Raw genomic sequence first — 23,487 nt, 5'->3', positions numbered from 1 at the left:
TGCGATGGTGTCTTATTTATCGCATGCGTAACCAGCGCCGACACTGGCGTCGCAGAAGTAGCCACCTTGGAGCACCAAAATGGTGGTATAATGGTGGGCAGCGAATTTTGTGACGTCACATTCGTGTCATTCTGTTAATCGCATGCTGATTCCTTCGTTATTCACAGGGACGTAGAGAGGGGTGGGTGGGTTGTAGGCTCAAACTTTGCCGATTTTTTTTCTGTGTTGATTGCTTATGTATACGTGCACACATATAAATGCACGCACGAACATACGTGAAGTATATTGTCAAACGCCCCCCCCCCCCAAAAAAAAAAAAATAAACGAAGGAAGGCTTGCGCGCCTGCGGAGAAAGATGCGTGCCATTCTCGGAGGCGATAAGGTGTAGAACGCAAAGCGACGGACAGGTGTCACCACCGTGTCCTTTTAGCAAAGCGTTGGTAACACTTGCCCTTTTGAGCATCGCGTTGCACTGTCAGCGCCGCGTGTTTAACGCTACGGCCCTTAGAATTACTTGTTTGCGCCTTATCTAGTATAAAGGCACACATACAAAACATCGATTTGTTGTTATGGTACCTCAGATATGCGCAATGACTGCTTTTTATTTGACAATCGCGCAAGTATGAACGCTAAACATTGAGCAACATTGGTGGGCGCTGCGGATGGGATCGGCCGTTAGAGGTATCGTAAAGGGAGGACGAACAGACAAATGTACAAACAGACAGGCACGTCAAAATTTTTCCGTCGAAGGTCCCCATCTTTAAAAAAACATTGGCTACGCTCCTGACAGAGGACAAGTAACGTTCAAGCGACGTTACTGTCTCACTAAAAGCGGGTTAATCCCCACGCGATCATTAAGCCGCCATGTTGGTGACATGCATGCCATGCGTCCATGAAGTCTCGTGCAAGCCGTCAATAGCCGTAGCCGTTATGATGCCCGCCTGTTGACGCGAATGCTACGGGATCGAATCACGGCCGCATTTCAATGTATAGGCGAAATGTGAGAAGCCTGCCTTCTTCGATTTAGGTACACGTTGAAAACCCAAGGCCGTCGAAATTACTGGAGCCGTTCACTATACGGCGTGCACACTTAATCGTGTAGTTGTTTTTGTACATAAGGCCACAGCGATTGCCGATATGAGCCTGCACACGCCTTTTGAAGGGACACTGAAGTAAAACGATAAATCAGTTTAAACTGATGAATTATAATCCGAAATCTAATTTCACCTCCACTGAATAAGAAAATCAGGGACTTCAGCGTCTCCACACCACACGTAAGTGAAAAGCTTCGCGACAGTCAATACGCGTGACTCGCTCGCTGGATTTCGTGGCGACCGGTTGTGCCCTCGCCATCTACGACCCGTAGCTCTGAGCTACTGGACTTGCCCTACGCTACTGGACTTGCCCTCCTGACGCCGACAAGAGCTCTCGCCAGTGGTGCCCTGTCCTCGGACTCCTGCAACCGTGTCCATCTTTCCTATCTTCTCCTTACTTCCGTCGCTCCCTGTCCATGCGCCTCGCTCTCTCCTTCCCCCTTTCTCTATCTCTATACCTTTTAATCCTATTCTTGTAATCCCTCCTTACCCCCACCCCTCGTGAGCTACACTGTTGAAGTGTCCTCTCCCTGAGAGACAGTTACGGGGCTCACTTTTATCTTCCTTTCATTAAAGAATCACATAAAAAGTCAATACGGATGTACTCATCCGTATTGACTGTCATCTTGTCTAAGTCCGGAAGTGCGTGCAATAAATGCTTTAGACAAAGGTATCAACACAGTAAACAACGAAAACCAACTGATGTTGAAACCAATAAAAGTATAGGGAGTATGCACTGACATCACTGAGGCCGCCATTTTGTAGTACAGAAAGCGCAGAGAAAGGCGCGCTTTCGTTCCTTAATCTGCTTATCTTCAGAACAGCTGTAAGCTGCGAACTGTACATCAAAATGACGCGCGATGACGTCACATGAGTACCCACTATAGCAACGGTAGATGTACTGTTATAACTATACAGCACAAATTATGAAGTAAATGTAAAAAAGATAGAGTGGATGAAAAGTAAAAAAAATATATTTAAGAACGTGCCTCGCGCTCCGTGACGCCATCTGGCAAAAAAAAAAAAAAACTGTTCGTCCCTGGTCATCATGGCTGTGCGTGGCGCTGACCATAGTTTCCTAATATACACCATGCAGAGAGAACTCTGGCGCTATATAGTGTCTATGGGAGCTGCAACGCACGGTGCTTTAGCGAGCATGAGAATGATGGGTAGTACACACATTTGTCTAATCTTCGTACTTCTGACCTCCTTTTGGCTCCGTGTGTGGTCGTGTGGCTTGGAAGCTGTTTTCTCACGAAACAAAAATCTGCAAATGTTCAGCGGCTGTGCTTCATTACCTTACTATTTTAGACTTACCTTTCCAAAATCGGGTCACGAAGTTCAAAAGGGTTCGTTCTTTCCTATCAAACAAAACCGAAACACGGCAATGAACGAAGCCGCAAGTACGATTCGCCGCCTGCAAGTACGAAGACTAGGCAAATGTGTCTATAGTACCCATCATTCCCATGGTAGCTGAACGATCGCAGCGATAGAGTGCCCTCTAGTTAATTTTAGGAAACCTTATGGCGCTGACTGCCACACTCAGAACATAGGTACCATACTCTCAGGTTCGCAACACTCTATAAATTGGTATAGGGGGGATCACATCCGCCATTGCTTAATTGGTAGAGCATCCGGTACGCCATGCGAAGGTTGCAGGTTTGAGTCCCTGCCGTTGGCAAGTCGTGTTCTCCTCCAGCTTACTTTCTTTACGTGAATGCGTGCAGTACACGTATACCTGCAGTACACGTCTATACTTCCTCCCACCATACGGTTTATACATTGATCTGCAAGTTCGGCGATGCAACGGGCGAGCGCCGAGGCCAGTTGCGATTGGTCACTTCGCACTCTCCTCAACACGTTTTCCCATAGGCTGGCTAACAAAAGAGCGCAGCCGATTGGTCGCTCAGCAGCCAATCGACGTCTAGGGGAGGCGCCGCCGCATGCGCCGCTCCGCATCGATTGGGACGTGTCGCGCAGCGCCGCCACCGCGACAACAGCCGGCATTCGAAGTCGGGCGATCATCCCGCAGGGTTCCGGCGACTGGCGGCCGCGAGGACAAACGAGCTGTGTTGGAAACGGCGTAAGTCTTGCTTGCTCATTCGTTCTTTCACGCTTACACGGGATTCTCGATCGAGCTGCAAATTAGTAAGCTAAAGCAATAATTTACACGCAATTAGGCCAGAGTGACCCTTTCAGTCGCTATTAGCAATGGTTTTCTAAACAATAATATTACATGTTCAACGTTCAAAAACCAAGTTAAGATTAAGAGAGACGCCGTGGTGGAAGGAGCGGAAAATTTAGACCACCTGATTGATTGATATGTGGGGTTTAACGTCCCAAAACCACCATATGATTATGAGAGACGCCGTAGTGGAGGGCTCCGGAAATTTCGACCACCTGAGGTTTTTTAACGTGCACCCAAATCTGAGTACACGGGCCTACAGCATTTCCGCCTCCATCGGAAATGCAGCCGCCGCAGCCGGGATTTGAACCCGTGACCTGCGGGTCAGCAGCCGAGTACCTTAGCCACTAGGCCACCGCGGCGGGGCAATTTAGACCACCTGGACTGTTTTTTTTTAATGTACATCTAAATCAAGGATCACGGGTGACTCGCTTCCATTAAGATACGGCCATCGCGGCCAGGATTCGAACCTGAGACCTTCGAATCGGCAGTCAAGCACCATAACTTCTACTATCTCGGCAGGTACATTTTAAACAATTATAACAATATAAAAAATTGCAGTACTGAATTGGTATAATGTCTGCAATATTTGATCAAAGTCACACTAAATCTCACCAAACTTGAACGAAGTTTATTGCTAGTTAAGTGGAAAGGACGTACTACAGCGAGTGCATGGAACCGTAGCCTGTACATTTTCACATGCATTCAGACCATCGGTTGTTAATTGCATAATCACATAAATTCTCGGTATGTATACCTCGGGGTCGTGTTGTACGCGTTGAATCGAAACGAACTGAATGGTTGAGTAACGGCTGGTTTTGTCGGAGAACTGAACAAGCCGTCTGCTGCTTTAACAAATTAATAATAAAAAAAGCAATGCGAACTTATGTCATTTGGTCAAATTTGCAGAACACGACTTACCTTATGAAAGGTTCGTTTCTTGTAGAAGCGCTTCTGGTGTTCACTCACTTATTGATGTTTGCGTCGCAAATACCAAGTAATCAAGTTGTCCCTCAAAAGCACATGCATTACATGAACTCCGAAAGTACGCAACAGCATTGGCGTTATTGTTACAGTGAAGGCTGCTATCCATCTTGGTCGCTGAAAAGCAGTTCAAGTGTGCAGTTTTTGCAACGCCCCGCCGCGGTGGTCTAGTGATACTCGGCTGCTGACCCGCAGGTCGCGGGTTCGTATCCCGGCTACGGCGGTTCCGATGCAGGCGGAAATGTTCTAGGCCCGTGCGCTCAGATTTGGGTGCACGTTAAAGACCCTGCAGGTGGTCGGAATTTCCGGAGCCTTCCTCGACGGCGTCTCTCATAATCATATGGTGGTTTCGGGACGTTAAACCCCACATATCAATCAATACGAAGGATATGTCGGTTGTGAATTGTCTCCCACTCTGCTTTGCCATGCAGACGCATTGGACGTCGTCTTGTCTATCAATAATATCGCGCGCGATCAAACTGATTTTCACTTCGTGTTGTGCATTTTTAGACTGCGCAAACTGAGATAGCATTTAGCTAAAAATCGCGTAGTCCTGATAGTCTCAAGGCTCAGCGATCACGTTGGTAATCCTAATAGCTTCAAGGCTTAAGTGATCACACTGCGTGTTTTGTGAAGAAATGATTAATTGAGTGATTTTTGAAAGGAGGGAAGATAAGGCACCTATAACATCTGTGTCACGAGGCCGACAGAAATTAAGGTGCCTTCTTCGCTCCTTTTATTAAGAATCAATCAATCATTTCTTCACAAAGCATGCAGACAGTGTCGTCACAAAGCCTTAAAGCTGGGAATGGCTCCCGCGCAAGGTTAGTGAAGACAAGAAAGAGAAAGCTCACTCGTCTTTGAAGTCGGAGTGGTTTATAGGCTCCATTTAAAGGAAATACTAAAGAGGTGAAACGATATTTATCGTATTGGTAAACAACACTTTCTCGATACCAAGAAATACCGCGATACCAGAAATATTGCTGCGAAGAAACGCTTCACAAGTGAGAAAAACGCGCAAAATGAACTTGGGGGGGGGGGGGGGCGACGCCATCTTCAAGTTCCCACACCAAACACCGTGACGTCGTACCTTTTTGACGGCGTTCTGCTGTAGGTTGTACGTATATAGTTCCTAATCGGTGACAATGAAGTATACATTGCCTTTTGGAGAAGCCAGAGACTTAACAAGTTCAGGAAAGTTTCGTCCAGCTAATGGGGACAAAATACGAAAAATTTAATCTGTGATACCATCGGAAAGCACCATCAGAATACTTTTTTTGGTCTGAATGAGCCTACGGCGGGAAAATTTGCGACACTGGAATTTTCTGACTATATAGTCTGTAGGTCTAAATTAATTTATTGTTTCACTAAAAGTTCCACGTCTAATGTCTGCCTCAGGAAGAGGGGGGCAGAGTGTCCGACGAGCATGAACTTGTGACGAAGGGCCAGCGCCGTGCTATTGCACAAAAAAAAAGGTCGACATCCTTCCGCACTTGGCTGTCGCCACGTACTCGCATCCGGCAACGATAAAGCCGGAGTCGAACGTGGCAATCTGCAATTCCGGTACAGCAACGAGGATTACACGTCGGCGCAGTGAATCACATCCGGTGCTTTTATGAAACTCGCTGATTATCTACATGCCGGTTACGATAGCACGGGGTGAAATAGGAGGACAATGAATGAACCCAATGTCAATTCGTCAATGTGAAAACGTTTGAGCGATACAGAAGGAAGATACGTTGTGGATGGGATATAGACGCTGTTTGTGCAGACGAGAGTGCACGCCTCCCAGGTACCCTCGCTCCATGGTACGCTCGCTCCCAGGTACCCTCGCTCCCGCAGGTGCCATAATTTGTTTGCAACTGCCAAGGCGCGCCTCGCTAGCGTGGAATGCAGTGGCTCTGAGAGTTTAATATGCGAAAAAGCGCCTGTTCACGCTGCGCCCGCTTATAAAATGTCATCTGGGCAAACACTGCGCTGTCATCTGATGCGACAACAACCAACGCAAGAGGAAGAGATTGCCCCGCCGCGGTGGTCTAGTGGCTAAGGTACTCGGCTGCTGACCCGCAGGTCGCGGGTTTGATTCCCGGCTGCGGCGGCTGCATTTCCGATGGAGGCGGAAGTGTTGTAGGCCCGTGTACTCAGATTTGGGTGCACGTTAAAGAACCCCAGGTGGTCAAAATTTCCGGAGTCCTCCACTACGGCGTCTCTCATAATCAAATGGTGGTTTTGGGACGTTAAACCCCACAAATCAATCAATCAATCAATCAATCAAGAGGAAGAGATTGCCGAGCACTGCCTGCGAAGTTCACAGCCGCATCGCGGGAATCGTGCCGGTGCGGTGTTTTACGATTGCACAGATTTCCGTCCACAACGAAAAACGCCGAGCTCCGCCGCCTTGGGATATAATCGCACTCAGCGGGGAAAACTATGTACGAGCCCAGTGAAGTGTACAAGTAGGTATACTCATTGCGTTTATTCAAGCGCGACTCCAGCCGTTTCATTTTACAGCATGCGATTTGCGTGCAGTATGCCTCTAGTATGAGGCACGAACCTGTGACCGTACTTTTTCGCAGGCCGCATGTTAATAATAGGATATACGTATTACGACTCACTCGTGGATGGACGCACGGCACATGTTTAGTACAACTGCAACGGCCTGTACTATCGCGATGCGTGAACGGCGCGGAAAGCATGACTTTCGACTCGGTCGAACTACGACATGCCTTGACTGTCACTAGGCGAATCTATACACGTGCTTTTGGCCAGCGTCACCGTAGCATTTTATTGTCTTGTTCTGGCTGGCACTTTTCCAGCGCCTGTGTGTTTTGAGTGCCCGGTATATGACTGGCAATTGATACACATGTGGTGCATGAGCGTAAGTTGGAGCCAGATTCTAGCGCTACGTTGACGCCGGCTTAGAGCACAAATTCTGCCTTGTCACAGCCAAGGCACGCCGCAGTTCGACTCAGTCAAAAGCAACGCTTTCCGCTGTTCGCGTTTCTTTCAGTCGCAATAGTACGTACCTGATGAAGCTGCTTCCGTATAATCTGCAGTGCACGTGCTGCAGGCATTCCGTACTGTCGAGGAAGGTCTCCTCGACGTTTCACACGAAATCAGCATAAAATTCCAGCACAGGAACAGCACGAAACATGCTTACAGCCGGACTCGAGTCGTGGAGTTTCGCGTTTGATTTGCAGAGCGTCTGCTCGCCTGGCAGTTGAGAGTGTTGCTTCGCCGCGCTTGCGACAGACGGCGCCACGCGCTTTTCAATATGGCAGCAAGCACTGAGCTCGCTGTGTTCTGGTGTTTATCTCAGCGATTCATCATTGATGTAGCAGCTGTCGACACTTTTTGATTCGCGTAGTTTGTATACGAGCAGGATAAATGGACGTACAGTGTCAATGTTTATGAAAGGGAACACGCGAACGCAGCCGGCGGAGCGCGCCGTCAAACAAGCTCACTTTGAGGTGATTGATTGATTGATATGTGGGGTTTAAGGTCCCAAAACCAACATATGATTATGAGAGACGCCGTAGTGGGGGGCTCCGGAGATTTTGACCACCTGGTGTTCTTTAACCTGCACCCAAATCTGAGCATACGGGCCTACAGCATTTCCGCCTCCATCGGAAATGCAGCCGCCGCAGCCGGGATTCGATCCCGCGACCTGCGGGTCAGAAGCCGAGTACCTTGGCCACTAGACCAGCGTGGCGGGGCCCACTTTGAGGTGGCCAGTATCAATGAAAGAAATGAAATGCGGCAAGAAAAAAATATACGGATCACGTTATCCGTCACTTGCAGTGCGAAGAAACGCACCACTGTGCTCTTAGACAGTCTGACTGTAATCATAACAGTGTTCCAGCTGCTTTATCTATGAAAGCAGTTGGCCGTGAGATATGGAAAATGATAGCGACGCACGATCAAGCGAAATGAATCCCTGCAAGAACCCGGCACATGTTGGCGCTTGACCTGTGTGTATATCTTGCTATGTGCTGAACGCGCATATAGGTTGAGGCCTCGCGATCTCCGACGACAGTGCAGCTCTTGCCGACTGGGTTGGTCCTACGCCACCTCTTGACGCTGGTCCCCAACGACGACGACAGCGTAGCTCTGACCTACTGGACTTGCCCTACGCTATCTCCTGACGCCGACAAGAGCTCTCGCCAATGGTCCCCGTTCTCGGACTCCTGCAACCGTGTCCGTCCATCTTTCCTGTCTTCTCCTTACTTCCGTCGCTCCCTGTCCCTGCGCCTCGCTCTCTATCTCTCTACCTTTTAACCCTACCGTTTTATTCCCTTCTTTACCCCCATCGCTCGTGAGCTACTGTTGAGGTGTCCTCCCCATGAGAGACAGTTACGGTGCTCACTTTTCGCTTCTTTTCATTTATAATCACTTCCCCCAAACGGGAAAGAGGCAAAATGATTGCTTGCAGTAAGCTTATCTGAAAGCGCTGCTTTCTTTTGCGGGTGGGAGCGCTGTCATGTGTTATTTTTTCATGTTTCGCTATCGGGGTTTGTGATCTATAGAATGCCCCATGGGGCTGCAGATCACAAACCCGTTAGCGTATACACTAAGATCTCAGTATACAATTAGTACAAGAAAGGTTCATAAATTGATATTCGTTCATTGGCAGCGAGCCATGGACACGTCGTCTCTGCGCGACTCGACGGACACGACCGACTCGGAGGACCGCAACGGACTGAGCGACGACAGCAGCTGCGACGAGCCCTGCTCGCCTCCGCAGTGCTACGGCCGCGTCTCTTCCTCGACCTCGGGAAGCTCGTCGTCGCACCGTCGGCCGCGAAAGGCCACCCGGCGCATGTTCACCAACAGGTACGCACACGAGTATGTACCGTTTTTCTTTTTCTCTCTCCTTATATGTATACTCATGTCGCCAGTCACATTCATATATGGATGCGTGTGCTTGCTGTTGCCTGTGATGCAGATGCGTGTGCGGTTGTTTAACAGTGGGTAATGAAAAGAGTTTACGCAAGCCGGGAAATTTCTCCTGTCGATGATTTTAAACCAATATGAAAAAAATGGCCGCGCATCTCCATGCTTCGCTGCGAAGGATGTCAAAAAGTGATTAATCTTTAATTTGTAGGATGTATATATATGGATGGATGGATGGATGGACGTACGGACGGAAGAACGGACGGATGGATGGATGGATGGATGGATGGATGGATGGATGGATGGATGGATGGATGGATGGATGGATGGATGGATGGATGGATGGATGGATGTGGCTGTACCCTTTAGATCGGGCGGCCGCTAACGCCACCTAGCCGTAATACTGCGCGAGATATGGCGCCATCTGGCACCAATGTGAAGAAATGAAAATTATTTACAACGCATAGCCACTCGTAAGTCAGGACATTGGGTCGTTAAAGTTCAGACCTCCGAGTTCTTGAGCGAAGCGAAACACACGATTTTTCCTTCACAACGTCGCATTGTCAGTGCGGCGTAATAAACACTTCGGTCTTTAGAATTACGCATCTATGCATTTGCTAAATAAAACACACACTGCCTAACACGTATACGTATTAATATTGCACCTCAAATATGCGTTATACTTGCTTTTTGATTGACAATGTTCACAAGTATGAACGCAGCCACCACATAAAGATGGGTATATAGGTGTTGAGCAAGGGGATAAACTTTCGCCGTGTGGCTGAAACGTTGGATAGACACCAACAGACAGACCAAAGTTTTTGCGTTGAAGTAAAACGATAGTCGCCTACTAACCCTAACAGGTAAAGATCATAAATAGTATTTTGTAAGGTATATGGCGTATAGATTTCTTGTTTCTGTACCTGTGTGTACGCTTATACAATGAAGTTTCCTAAAATTAACCAGAGGGGAATCCGGTGCAACGATCGTTCAGAGACCATGGGAATGATGGGTATGCAGTACACAGATTTGCTTTTAGTCTTCGTACTTTCGGACGGCGAATCGCAATTGTGACCTAGTTTATATTGCTGAGTTTCGGTTTTGTTTCGAAGGAAACAACGAATCATTTTGAACTTCGTGAGACGACTTGCAATGGTATAGCCTAAAAGAATAAGGTGGTGAAGCGCAACCGCTGAACATTTGCTGATTTTTGTTTCGTGAGAAAACAGCTCCAAGCCACGCGAACACGCATGGAACCAGAAGTATACGAAGATTAGACAAACCCGCGTACTATTCATCATTCACATGCTCGCTGAATCGCCGTGCGTTGCAGCTCCCATAGACACTATAGCGCCAGAGTTCCCTGTAGTGTAAATTTAGGAAAATATACTACAAACTTTATACTAGCAAAGGAATGCTTTTCTTTTTTTTGTTAGAACTTGCATTGTTGTATCCATTTTGTTTATTTTTGGTATGTTACGTGCCACCCGTGTGTGCAAAGTATTTAAATTTTCACTCGTGTACTGCGTTTCAATTTCTTCTGCCATGTTTGTCACATCAATGTATTTCTGTTGAGCATCCTCAGGCGCACTTTTCTTGTTTTGCTGTGCGGTTCCTTCCATCTTATGGAAAAAATAACGACAATTACATAACGTGAAATCCCCCCCTCAACCCAAATTAAAAAAAAAATAGATGTCGCGCGGTTTTTACGAACAGGCCCAAATGAAAGTGGAGAACATGGTAAGCTTCAGAACGGCAAGAACGATTATATAGTGAAATGTCAAGTGCTAAAATGAAGGTGTTACGGCGAGGCACGCCGTGATTCAAGGGACATCAAAGAGAAATACGTTGCTTCGAGAATTTTTAAATTGCTCTTTCACAATACCAAAAGCGCCGCTCTTGCCGCGATAAGATGCTTGGTAAGCAAGAAAGTGCGCGACAAAAAAATGCCGACGGCGACGCCACCACTGAAGTCCCGCACTAACCGACGTGACGGATGAGTTTTGACGGTGGCTGCTAAGGCCTGCAAGTTAAATTGGGTTGTTGGTATATGGACCAATCAACTGTTCACAGCACTGACGTAGCCAGAGAGGGGGGATGGGGAATTCAACCTAATCTTCGTTTTTTTTTCTTCCTATTTTACATGTATGTGTGTGCACGAACGCATACAAGCACATGAAGGAACTTGGTAAAGGGTGGTTACCACTCTCCACCCACCTCGCAGAAAAAAATATATATATTAGCTTCACCGCAAGTGCGAAGCGGTGGAGACGATAGCAAGGATCCGTGATGCTTTACAAAGTAAGGCTGGCAGTGAACTCATTTAGATTTACCCGCGTATTCACGAACGCTCCTCAACTCGACTTTCACCCTTCACTTGACAGAGTTGAGCACTGCGCCGCTGCTCTGCTGAAAATGACGCTAAGCTACTCAAGAATAGCAGCAAAATATCCCTGATATACAGTGACTCGCCCTGCCTATCGATGGCGCTCCCGTCGGCTTTCTCGAGTGAAGGTGGAGCGTTGAGTGAAGGGGCTTTCTAGAATATGGGGGTTAGTCTCGCGTAACTCTAAAAAAACACTGATGTAAGAGAATACGACCGCTACAGGGAGAGCAGTGGATTTCGCAGTCTCTTCGCGTTGAGAGTGCAGCACGTAGAAGAATACATATGAGCCGTCCGCCAAAGCCTGCCGAGACAGCGCGCTCCAATGATCGTATCGAAGTGAACAGTTGCAGCTCGAACAGCCCCCTTCCCGTCCTCGATAACGATGACGATAGTTATAGCGCGAGACCAAATCGACGACACAGAGACAAGAAGACCCGCGTCCTTTCGTGCTATTTCAGTGTTGGCGGTTGGTGGAGTGTTTCTCCTCTGCTTGGACAGTATTCGACGGCAGAACTTGCACCCAGAGTTATATTATCGCATGTGCCCACCGAGCGACGGGGTTGGGCCTGCTCATTTTATTTCTGCTTCAGCCGTATATACGTCGCCCCCGCTCGCGCCCGTGAGTAGAGCATACGATGCGCGGGAGATGTTATTCATGTGGACTTTATACAGAACATGCCTGCGGCCAATGACCCGTTGAGAGTGTCAATGAAAATGCTATCGCAATGAAAATGTTGGTGGCTATACGCCTCTTGATTTACACTGATGATAGAAATGCAGTCGTGTATGCATAAGGATTTTCTTCGTGTGGTGCTTGCGAGTGATTGGTGCATATGCTTATCTCTTTGTGTATGATGATGAATTAAAAAAAAATCTTTAAACGTGTAGATTGACGTGCCTGTGTATACTGGCGACTGCAATGCTGTCAAATGAATACACTGGTGGTCTACATAGACCACGCAAAGCGTTGGAAACACTTGCCTTTTCGAGCATCGCGTTGCACTGTAAGCGCAGCGTGATAAACGATACGGTCTTTAAAATTACTTGTGTGTGCCTTCTCCTCTAGTACGAAGGCACACATACAAGACATCGGCGTGTTATTGTGGTGCCTCTTATACGCGCAATAATTGCTTTTAAATTGACAATCGCACAAGTATGAACGCTGAAACTTGAGCAATATTGGTGGGCGCTGCGGATGGTGTTGACAGTTTGGCGCATCGTTTGATCACTTTGGTGCCATAAGGAGGATCGTTACCGCGAACAAACAGACAAATGTATAGACAGGCAGAAAGACAGACAAACCAAAATTTTGGCGTCTATGGTCACCAAGAAAAACTATTGGCTTTAAAAATGTCTTCACTTTTTCTCGCAGCGCTTTGGTGAAACAAGATATTTCTTCTAAACAGCATTTTGCGACAAGGTTCCTTGTAAACAAGCAGGAACTACAAAATGTTAATTAGTGGATACTACATGTATACATAGAAACCATCCGAGAGGAAACAAGATCAGCATGCGTTCAGTTTTCTTTCTATATGGTATGCTTTATTTTCTTCTAGATGAATTACCAAGCAATACAGCAGAATCTAATAGCGCGTATCTGTGTGTGTCTGTGCGCGCTTGTATGCACGCGTGCTCGTAGGCGTGTAACCCGCCTGCAGCGCGGCGTCTTCCCCTGGCGGCCTTCGCCGCTCTTTCGTTCCACGCAGCCGCGAACGATGGAGGCAGCAGAACGTGAACGGCGCGTTCGCCGACTTGCGGCGCCTGGTGCCCACCCACCCGCCGGACAAGAAGCTCAGCAAGAACGAAATCCTCCGCCTGGCCATCCGCTACATCCGGCTGCTCAGCTCCATACTGGACTACCAACGACGACGAGACCAGCAACTGTGCTGCACGACGACGGCCGCCGCTGGGGGCGCTGGCAACGGCATACACGCTAGAGACGCCAACCTGCTCCTGCTGTGCTCTGTGCGCGTGAAGCAGGAGCCGCCGGATGACACGGCGAACGGACCCACGCCTCCCAGTTCGCCTGCCTCGAGTCTCAGCAGCATGGCCGAACCGTGAATAGGCCTAGCACTCACGGGAGAAAGAAGGCGTGTGTGGATTGTTGTACCGACGTTGTGGTTCTAGTGTCAAAGACATTTGTATATAAATATCTACAGTGCATCGCGACAAACTGTTGCGCCTTCGATTCCCGATTTCTAATTGTTTTCATGCGTACGCGCAGTAAATTGAGGTGACCTCGCGAATGCTTCCAAGGTGGTCCTCCCATCTTTAGTCTAAAGTTGGTTGGTCCGTTCACACAGCCATTCACAAGCCCTCACTCTGAGGTTTGCCAGCATAATATTGACCATTAGAGCAGTGGTTCTCAAATGGGGTTCCGTGAAGCAGTCCTACTGTAACGCCCTCGCCGGCAATTTTTTTTTTTTTTTGGCGAGTTTAGACGTATTGTCAATTCCAGGTCTTGCTCCAGGAACTGCAGCAACGTTCTTAACAAGCTCGCCTCGACTTCCCCAACGCTTCAGTTAACAACTAAGCCTGCTGCATGCCGCACATCAGCCGTAATAGCACTGTATTTCCTTCACCTGCTCTTTCTTTCTTTCAATAACAACTGTAACAACTGACGCTTGTGCGGAAACGTTCTAAATACAGTAGAGGCATCATTTCATGCCAACTAGTTGGCTGTCACTTTATTCATAGCCTCCGCTCTCTCTCTCTCTTTCTCTCCCCGTCCCTTTACTCACGCAAATGGGTCCGCAATCATTTCGGCCTGTCACAAGGTGTCCCTGACATAACGACGACTCAGAGGTACTGTAATAGAGCATATAGATAACGTATTCCTTCCCCATGCACCCTGCCCCTACCCATAGAAAAAGAACAAAAGGACTGTCAGCGTGACTTGGCCTCATTCGTGAGCTCATACAGACGGATTCGCAGCGATATTATGCTTTATTGTATGAACGCATTATCGCGGCTATGAACAACGCGCTTTGATGTGATGTCTTCAGTGCAATACACCCTTTAGTGCAGTTCTTCAGTTGCGAATGGATTGAAGCAGCAAATGCTGCGCCAAAGCTGGCTTCTCCTAAGTGTTAGACTCGTGGAGAGAAGGCCACTTTCACAATGTCCTACGTTTAACCTTCGTGGCATTATTTAGGGTATACGGTCTCCTATACTTCACGGAAAGCAAAAAAAAAAAAGGCGAAATGAACAAAGACACTGACCGCACAATGTCGAAACTGGGACATAACAGCTCCGAGACTGGTACTCAAAGGGAACGCACATAGTGACAGCTCGCAACGTGCTTTTCAAGGAGGGTCTAATAAACGGCGACGCATCGCGAAACATTCTCCAACCCGAAATCATCTCTCCATAACGGCAGCACACAGTCAGTCAACAGCGGGCCAATCACGTTACAGAACGCGCCTAAGAGCCGCTGCTCGTAAATGAGACAGGTCTAAATGTTCACGAGTCTGTCGCTTTTGAAGCCGAGTTCCTCGGTTGCTGCAATGAACTTCATTAATTTTTCTTTTCGTGTTTACACCTGAGCTCTGAAGAGATCTGGAGACGCTAGCTGTGTCACATGAGTCATACACGGGGCTGTACCCAGGACTTTTATTCGGAGAGTGTTTATGTGTAGAACGGCACACTTTGGCAACTTCTGGTCCATGTGAAGGCGTCTAAATAGCTCGGTATCACCCTCAAAAAGTTTACAAACATGAAAAAAATATCAAAAAGTGTCAGAACACCCTCAACTTCGCGTGCATATAGTTACGGATCCTGGGTATACAACAATACAGTCACTGTTGAGCACGTCAATTTACGCTTAAGGCCTAACATTCAGTACGTATGTGCACTCAGCGTCAAACGAAACCCGAACAGAAGCAAGCCTCCACGATGATATAGCGACGCCGTCCACTTATCACCATGGGCAGGCACAGATATACGCGCGGAGCAGCCAAACAGGATGCGCGCGCCTGCCCATGGACGACATCGTTATACCATCGCGGATCCTTTGCCGCTGATCTTTCGCAAGTGGTGCCCCGACCTCAGACTCCTGTGACCGTGTTTCCATCTTTCCTATCTCTCCTATCCCCTCATATGTCCTCGCTCGCTGTCCCAGTGCATCTCTCTCTGTATATATACCTTTAATCCTATCCTTTTAATCCCTCTTCACCCCCATCCCTTGTAAGCTGCTGTTGAAGTGTCGCACCCTGATGCAGACAGATACGGGGCTCACTTTTCTCTTCTTTTCCCTCTTATAACCACTTCTCTGTCATTTGAAGCTGATTCTACATAAGATTTAAATGCGTAATGTGCTGCCAGAGGGGCGCATCAACGGAAAATATGTTATTTGTTTCTGAGAAATGAAAAGAGAAATATTGAGCCAATGTCTTGCGTCACGTCTTTAAGAACGAAGCATGGTTAATTGTGCGGGAGTAGAGCGGGCTCACTCACGAAAATGGCAGTGTGTTTCGCATAGTGTCACTGCTGGTATCATAAGCGAAGACAGGGTTCTCTGCTAGGGGGTGGGGGGGGGGGGGTAAGAGCATGTTTGATCGTATCTCCCCCTCAACCATTCAAGTTCGAAAGGCCTCAAGAGTCGCGATAGCTGCATAAATGAAAATTGACGACGCGCTTTCTCGCAGCTTCCTGCCTGTGGTCAGACTCTTTTGGACAATTCTTGGAACTCAACGTCGGGGGTCTTCGGTAGTGATTTTAGGCACAATCATGCATGGGCCCTGCATAGCCATACATGGACCTCCACATTAAATAATTATGGAACATTGATTGATTGATTGATTGATTGATTGATTGATTGATTGATATGTGGGGTTTAACGTCCCAAAACCACCATATGATTATGAGAGACGCCGTAGTGGAGGGCTCCGGAAATTTTGACCACCTGGGGTTCTTTAACGTGCATCGAAATCTGAGCTCACGGGCCTACAACATTTCCGCCTCCATCGGAAATGCAGCCGCCGCTGCCGGGATTCGAACCCGCCACCTGCGGGTCAGCAGCCGAGTACCTTAGCCACTAGACCACCGCGGCGGGGCAATTATGGAACAGGTCCGATTGAGCAAATGTATGTGGCTGACTCGGCGCCCCTTTAAAATGATAGAGGGGAGGTGGTGCAACAGAAATCTACAAGTAAAATATATAGATAAGATATACAATAGAAGTGGCACAACAGACGATGCACTATTTAATTAATACTGTCTCTGTAGCTCCTACCTACCGCATTTGCATATAGAGGCAGTACAGTGATGCGCTGCTGCGCACGAAGTCGCGCGTTCGGCTACCGGACCTCGGTGGCACATTTCGGTGGAGGCGAAATACAATAACATTCATTTACTTTGGACTTAGGAGCACAATAATAGAAACCTCACAATCGAGGGGCACAGCTCATGATCGTATTTTGGCTTTGGAACGCAAAATAGCAGAATTTCATGTTAAATTTTGCTATTTCTTCATATTTCATTCTACGTGTAGCGTGTCTATAGACACCATATCACTTAGAATAAATTGATCATATCGTGTTAAACGTTGACGAAGAAGACGTAGTGTGTTTAGGAAAAAGTGGTTAACAATTTTGAGTACTTGGTATATATACTCTACTATGGGAGGGCCTCAAGCCGTCCCCTGCCGAAGATGAGTGTTTAGGAAAAGTGGTTAACGATTTTGAGTGCTAGGTACTTTACTATGAGAGAGCATAAAGCCATCCCATGGGCCTCACACCTGTTTAGAAAAAATTTATTTACAGCATGTGCAGAAAACAAAGGTTTCATACCATTCCAGTAACAGGGCATATACACTTCAGCACATCTATATTTCACGACTAACATCACTACGTTACAGTGAAGACATTTGCTCTAATATACATGACAATGTTGGCATATATGTACACAAGAACTCAATGCAATATAATGATACAATGGTATAACGATACAATAGATGCAATGAAACACGATATGTAACAAATGAAATCATATAAAACAACTCAACGGGCGCTGCTTAGCACCAAGTCGGTCGAAAAATGAGTTGTATCCTTTCGTGTTCCACCTTGACGAAAGGGCACGACCAATGCCGCAAAAACTCTTGCTCCCCGAGGAAGAAAAGCTCCTCGGAGAGGTACGCGAGGATCTCTCGCCTGATAAGACAACCAAATGCTGATACCCATTCATGTCGATTTAAAATATTACAGCTAGCTTGTTTTAAGAAACAATTTGCCGCCTTAGTGATCCTGGATATCGCAAGAGCTTATGACGGCGTAGAACATTTAAGACTAATAAATTCGCTTAAAAACGCAGGTATACCAGAATACTTTGTCGCATGGTACATTCCTTCTTAAACGACCGATAATTTTATTGTTCTCCATCTGATTTGTCTTCATTAAGGTGCAAGCAAACTAGAGGTCTCCCACAAGGATCGGTGTTATCACCACTATATACTAGACGCGCACGCAAGTGCATATGTAAGCCGGTGATATCGCGTTTTAGGGGCGAAGATCCTCTTAGTCTAACCTTGTAATGCATCACGCGTAACCTAGAGAAGAAGAGACGAGAAAGAAAGCAAGGCAGTATCTCCCGAACAGTATATTAGATGGCGCTGTCTCATAAAAGTACATAGTGTGTTTTTGGAGAGTGTGTTTTTGGAGAGCTCCGGAATGACAGCTACAGATAAGTGTTTTTGCATGTTTCCAGCTTGCCTCTGTATGTAGCGTTATGAGAACGTAAGGCGCTAGCGTAAAGCTTGATTTGGTCTAGTACGGTGTACGTTTTTTTTTTTTAGTATTCTGTACTGTGTCTTTTTTTTCTCCAGCCACCACGTGGCTGAGGCCTGCGCGTAGACCGACCACGTGCATGCGCAGGTGCTGTGAAGTGTAGCGTATTTATTTATTATTGTGGTTCTTTTTGGCTTAGACCAGTGTATTTTAGTACAGTTTTCTAACACGTGGGCATCGGTAAACTGAGCTAGCCATGGTCAAAAAGACCGTAAAGTGTTCAGAGTGCGGGATAGGGAGGAAGGTGGAAATTAGTGCGGAAGAGAAAGCAGAAGATGACGCCAAGTGTAGACAGTGCGAGTTCGAGGAGAAAATGAAAAATATGATGGCGGTCCAGAGTGGGCTCATGGAGAAAATCGCCGAGCTGGAGAATGCATTGGCGAAGGAGCGAGAGAAAACGTCAGCCATGGAGGAAAGGCTCCGGGCAGCCGAGAAAGGCCTATCGAAGGTCGTGAAGGGGAACGAAGACGCAGGTGACAGCGGAAGCATTATGGCGACGACCCCCCGTGCGGGAGAGATGAGGGAAACAGGCATGACAAAGGCAGATACATTGGCCACAGGGCCCAGCTACCGGGAAGTAGTTTTGAGGGAGGGAGGGAGCAAACCAGCAGCCGTGACTCACGCTAGTCACCTAGTCGGCAGCCAGGTGCAGGTTTCAGAAGGAATGTCTGAACAGGTCATCATCGCCGGTGACTCAAATTTAGTCCGATGCGCAGCGGCAATCAAAGAAAGGGTGAAAGGCGACAAGAGAGTTGCGATAGGGACGTTCCCAGGACAAACGCTGGGGACAGTAATGAGTCAAGTGGGTGAACAACTCGCAGCTAAAGCTAACAATCGTAACCTCGTTGTAATTGCGGGAGGGTTAAATGACGTCCTGAAAAAAGAATCGTCAGGACTAGCGACGACCTTGGCGAAAGGGGTGGATGACATGCGCACCGTGTCCCCCCAGGTGCAAATTGTAGTATGCACAGTACCGGAAGTACCAGTACGCAACGTCAACCTGCAAAGAGCGGTAGTAGACGCAAACAAAGAGATATGGCGAATTAGTCGAGAGACGGGTTTCGAGGTAGTGGATTTAAACAGGGAAGTGCACAGGTGGGGTGGATTCCAAAGAGACAAGATTCATTTCGATAAGAGGCTTGGACACGAGGTGGGCTGGCGACTGGCCGGACGCGCAGTAGCTTTTTTGGGGGGCTCACGGGCCCTTCGGAGTCCGGGGTAGCTCGTAACAGGGAAAACAACCAGGAGGACGCTTTGACAGGTAGAATTGCGGAAAACCAGAAAAAAGGTAAAAGAAAAAGGAAAAAGGCGCGTGTTGCAATTAGTTACATAAACATGCAGGGTGGCAGAAAGAAGGCAAAATGGTTAGAGATTGAGGAGCAGTTAAACAAAGAACAGATAGGCGTGTATGCGGTTACAGAAACACACCTTAGAGACTTGGAAGAGCCACCACATATTAAAAATTATGTTTGGGAAGGGTGTAACAGGACCATATCGGAAAGGAAAGGTGGGGGTGTAGGAATGCTAATTCACCGCGGAGCCAAATGGGTTAGAGTGAAACAGACGTGTTCAGAGCACCTCTGGGTTCTGGGCACAGTAGGTGGAAAGGAAACGTGGCTAGGGGTAGCCTACTTGTGGACGGGGAATAACTGCAGAGAAAAGAATCAGGAGATAGTGGATTGCATGAGTGCGGATATTAAGGAATTTGGTAATGGGGCCGAAATCATCCTTCTAGGGGACATGAATGCCCACATACATGACCTTGACGGATATTCAGACACCAATGGGAAGTTATTACTAGATCTTTGCGAGCAACATAGTCTGGAGATAGTTAACACGGGGCCTAAATGTGACGGCCAGATCACATGGGAAGTCGGAAACAAGCAATCAAGTATTGATTATTGTCTCATGACTGAAGGAATTTACCACAAACTGACAGAAATGAGGATAGACGAGGAAGGCATTAACAGCTTGGGTAGTGATCATAAACGAATAACATTACAAATGGGATACGAAACTAAAAATATGAGCATGGAATCAAAGTCTGGCAGCTCGTATTTAAATGACAAACAAATAATAAATATAGCCGCAAGAGTCGAGGAAGAAGTAGGCGAAATACCAGGCAAGGACTGGGAGTATAGGGAACTGTTACATCTAATGACGAAGGAGATAGGGAAAGAGAAGAAAACCGTTTGCTGGAAAGGAAAAAGGAAGCCAAAAAGTTGGTGGAACAAGGAAATCCGGGAGGCGATCGAAAAGCGACGCGAAGCATCACGGGAGCATAGAAAGGCAAAAAAGGAGAAGCGGCCGCAGGACGAAGTCAAAAAAATATGGGAAATATATTTGGAGAAAAAATCCCTTGTACAGAAATTGGTAGAGGCAAAAATTAAAGGTGAAAGTGAACGCTGGATGACAGAGATACACGAAAAAAAGGAGGCCGTGTCTAGGATTTTTTGGAGCCACATAAAGGCGCTAGGTAGGAAGTCTGTCACAACGCAACAACATATTCTAGATGAAGGTGGAAATCAATTGGAAGGGTACGAAGCGCTAGGTTACATCCAAAAGGTAACAGCCGATTCGTTTCAAAAGAGCGTCCAGGGGATCTCCCCGGTGAGTAAAAGTGTGGCGGAGAAAGCAACAGAGGAAGAGCAAGTACTAGATAATTTCAACTGGAAAAAGGCCGAAGGAAAAATTCCAAAGCGCACTGCCGCGGGTTTAGATGGGATTCCCGTTAGCCTCATTAACGAACTAGGACATAACACTAAAGAAGCATTGTTAAAAGCAGTAGAAAAAAGCTTAAAGGACGGACAAATACCGGACAGTTGGCGACAAAGTAGAATGAACTTAATCTATAAAGGCAAGGGAGAAAAGGACAAGATTCGCTCGTATAGACCACTAACCATTACATCGGTACTATACAGGTTGACGATGCAAGCAGTAAAAATGAAAATAGAAACATGGGCCGAACATAACGATATTTTGGGAGAACTTCAGAACGGATTTCGAGTCGACAGGCGGTTAGACGATAACCTGTTTGTTCTCACTCAGTGTATAGAAATATCTAAAATAGAGAATAGGCCCTTGTACGTGGCTTTTCTGGACATCACTGGGGCATACGACAACGTTAATCAGGAAATTTTGTGGGATATATTGAAAGGAATGGGCATGGGCGACGACTGTATACAGCTTTTGAGGGAGATATACCGAGAAAATACAGTTTGCATAGAGTGGGAAGGAATGCGTAGCAAAGAGAACGTTGAGGTTAGCAGGGGTCTGAGACAGGGATGTCCTTTGTCCCCACTGTTATTCATGCTGTACATGGTGAGTATGGAAAAAGCGCTAGAAGGTAGCAACATTGGTTTTAATCTGTCACACAAACAGGGCGGCATGATGATTGAGCAGAAGCTTCCAGGTTTATTTTATGCGGACGATATCGTCTTATTTGCGGACAGTCGAGATGATATACAGCAGCTGGCGAATATATGCGGAAGGGAAGGTGAAGCTCTTGGACTAGGATTCAGTGTAACGAAGTGTGGTTTGATGGTATTCAATGATCCCTGTGATCAGACGGTGTCCATACAAGGCCAAGAAATACCGAGGGTAAGTGAATACAAGTACCTTGGAGTATGGGTAAATGAGAGTGATAGATACATGGAGGTACAGGAAAAAGCCTCGGCAGCAAAAGGAAAGAGGAATGCGGCAATAATGAAGCACAGAGCGTTGTGGGGATACAATAGGTATGAGGTGCTTCGAGGTCTGTGGAAGGGTGTAATGGTTCCAGGGCTTACTTTTGGGAACTCAGTGGTGTGCATGAGGGCAGAGGTGCAATCGGGAATGGATGTAAATCAAAGGACTGTGGGACGCCTCGCGTTGGGTGCTCACGGGAAGACGACAAACGAGGCTGTAAAGGGCGATATGGGGTGGGCAGGTTTTGAGGCGAGGGAAGCGCAGAGCAAAATAAGGTTCGAAGAAAGGCTAAGAAATATGAAGGAGAGTAGATGGGCAGAGAAGGTGTTCCGTTATTTGTATAGGAAGAGCGTGGACACACAGTGGAGAAAAAGAACTAGAAGACTCACTAGTAAATATACGGCTGGTATTGTGAGCCATATGTCAACAAAGAGCGTTAAGGGAAAAGTCAGGGAGGCGGAGAGGATTTGCTGGATGGCAGCTATGGAGAAAAAACCGGCTTTGAGTAACTACCGAAAGGGCAAAAATGAAATAAGGAGGGAGGCATTTTACGATAATTCAAGGGGAAGCGCTTTACTGTTTGAAGCGAGATCGGGCTGCCTTAGAACGCGTAGTTATAAAGCAAGATTCAGTAAAGAAGAAGAACAATGCACATGCTGCGGGAAAGATAAGGAAACGGCGGAGCATGTTCTGATTGAATGTGGAGATATCCACCCAGGTGTACGTTTGGGCACGAGCCTACAGGAAGCCTTGGGTTTTAGGGACAACAATGGAAAGCTGAACACACCCGCGATTGAAATAAGTAAGAGACGGTTAGAGTATTGGTGGCAGAAAATTAGAGAGAAAGGACAAAAATAAATATTGGAAAAATAAAATATGGACAGTGTGCCGTAAATGGCAGAGAACTTAAGCTGAAAATTTACCTTTTTTCCATTAAGATAGAATTTATCGAAGTAGAGGCATTATGCCAACATAAAAAAAAGGTTTTTTTTTTGTTTGTCGAGCCTGGTGGCATACTTGTCACCACCCCGTTATAAAGGGGACGCTCATAGCATCCATCCATCCATCCACATACAAACTGCCATTGAGTGAGGACGTTCTAGATGGCACTGTACCGCTACTCTCAGATGGGCTGCTGTGCGGGCTGTGCCTCGGTACGCGGAGAACGAGTGGCTCTCTCAGTATCCTGGATAGTCGCCGTACGCGGCGGATCGTCGGTGGGGCATGCATGGACGAAACATAGCGGTGGGCGCGTTGAAGGCACTTGTGCTTGGCTTCCTTGGCTCGCGTCTCGTCGGTGTTACCCGTGCACCGTCTGCATACTCGAACGCGATCGGACGCATGGAGTGACGGACGGACTCGTGGACGAATGGAAGGACGAACGCTTCACCCCACTCATCATTCACTTCGAGTATATGCTGTGATTGGTTGCGAAACTTTATTGAGGTCCTGCAAGGCGCGCGTCAGCGCGCAGCG

At 47.2% G+C, this 23,487-nt stretch overlaps 1 protein-coding gene across 3 annotated transcripts; it reads left to right on the top strand.

Annotated features, from left to right (window-relative positions):
- Window positions 1-2,880: 2,880 nt before the first annotated feature.
- LOC119180829 (uncharacterized) lies at window positions 2,881-16,330 on the top strand. Of its 3 annotated transcripts, none has more exons than XM_075875429.1 (3): window positions 2,881-3,177; window positions 8,897-9,096; window positions 13,249-16,330. In XM_075875429.1, the coding sequence occupies exons 1-3, from the start codon at window positions 2,896-2,898 to the stop codon at window positions 13,601-13,603; spliced, it is 837 nt and encodes a 278-aa protein (XP_075731544.1). In that variant the 5' UTR covers window positions 2,881-2,895; the 3' UTR covers window positions 13,604-16,330. The 3 variants fall into 3 exon arrangements, with proteins under 3 accessions (XP_075731544.1, XP_075731543.1, XP_075731545.1); XM_075875428.1 differs by having other exon boundaries at window positions 8,897-9,108; XM_075875430.1 differs by lacking the exon at window positions 2,881-3,177 and adding an exon at window positions 5,994-6,071 and having other exon boundaries at window positions 8,897-9,108.
- Window positions 16,331-23,487: the final 7,157 nt, after the last annotated feature.

Source organism: Rhipicephalus microplus, chromosome 10 (assembly GCF_043290135.1).
Source record: "Rhipicephalus microplus isolate Deutch F79 chromosome 10, USDA_Rmic, whole genome shotgun sequence".
Classification (NCBI taxonomy): Eukaryota; Metazoa; Arthropoda; class Arachnida; order Ixodida; family Ixodidae; genus Rhipicephalus; species Rhipicephalus microplus.
Note: the sequence above shows the minus strand (reverse complement) of the source record. Positions and strands in the feature narration are given on the sequence as shown.

Excerpts from the sequence above, each read along its gene's own strand:
- LOC119180829 (XM_075875428.1), top strand. The coding sequence starts at position 2,896 with ATGCAACGGGCGAGCGCCGAGGCCAGTTGCGATTGGTCACTTCGCACT. Across the intron at positions 3,178-8,896 it reads CGAGCTGTGTTGGAAACGGC|CGAGCCATGGACACGTCGTC; the intron begins GTAAGTCTTGCT and ends GTTCATTGGCAG. Across the intron at positions 9,109-13,248 it reads ACCAACAGGTACGCACACGA|CCGCGAACGATGGAGGCAGC; the intron begins GTATGTACCGTT and ends CGTTCCACGCAG.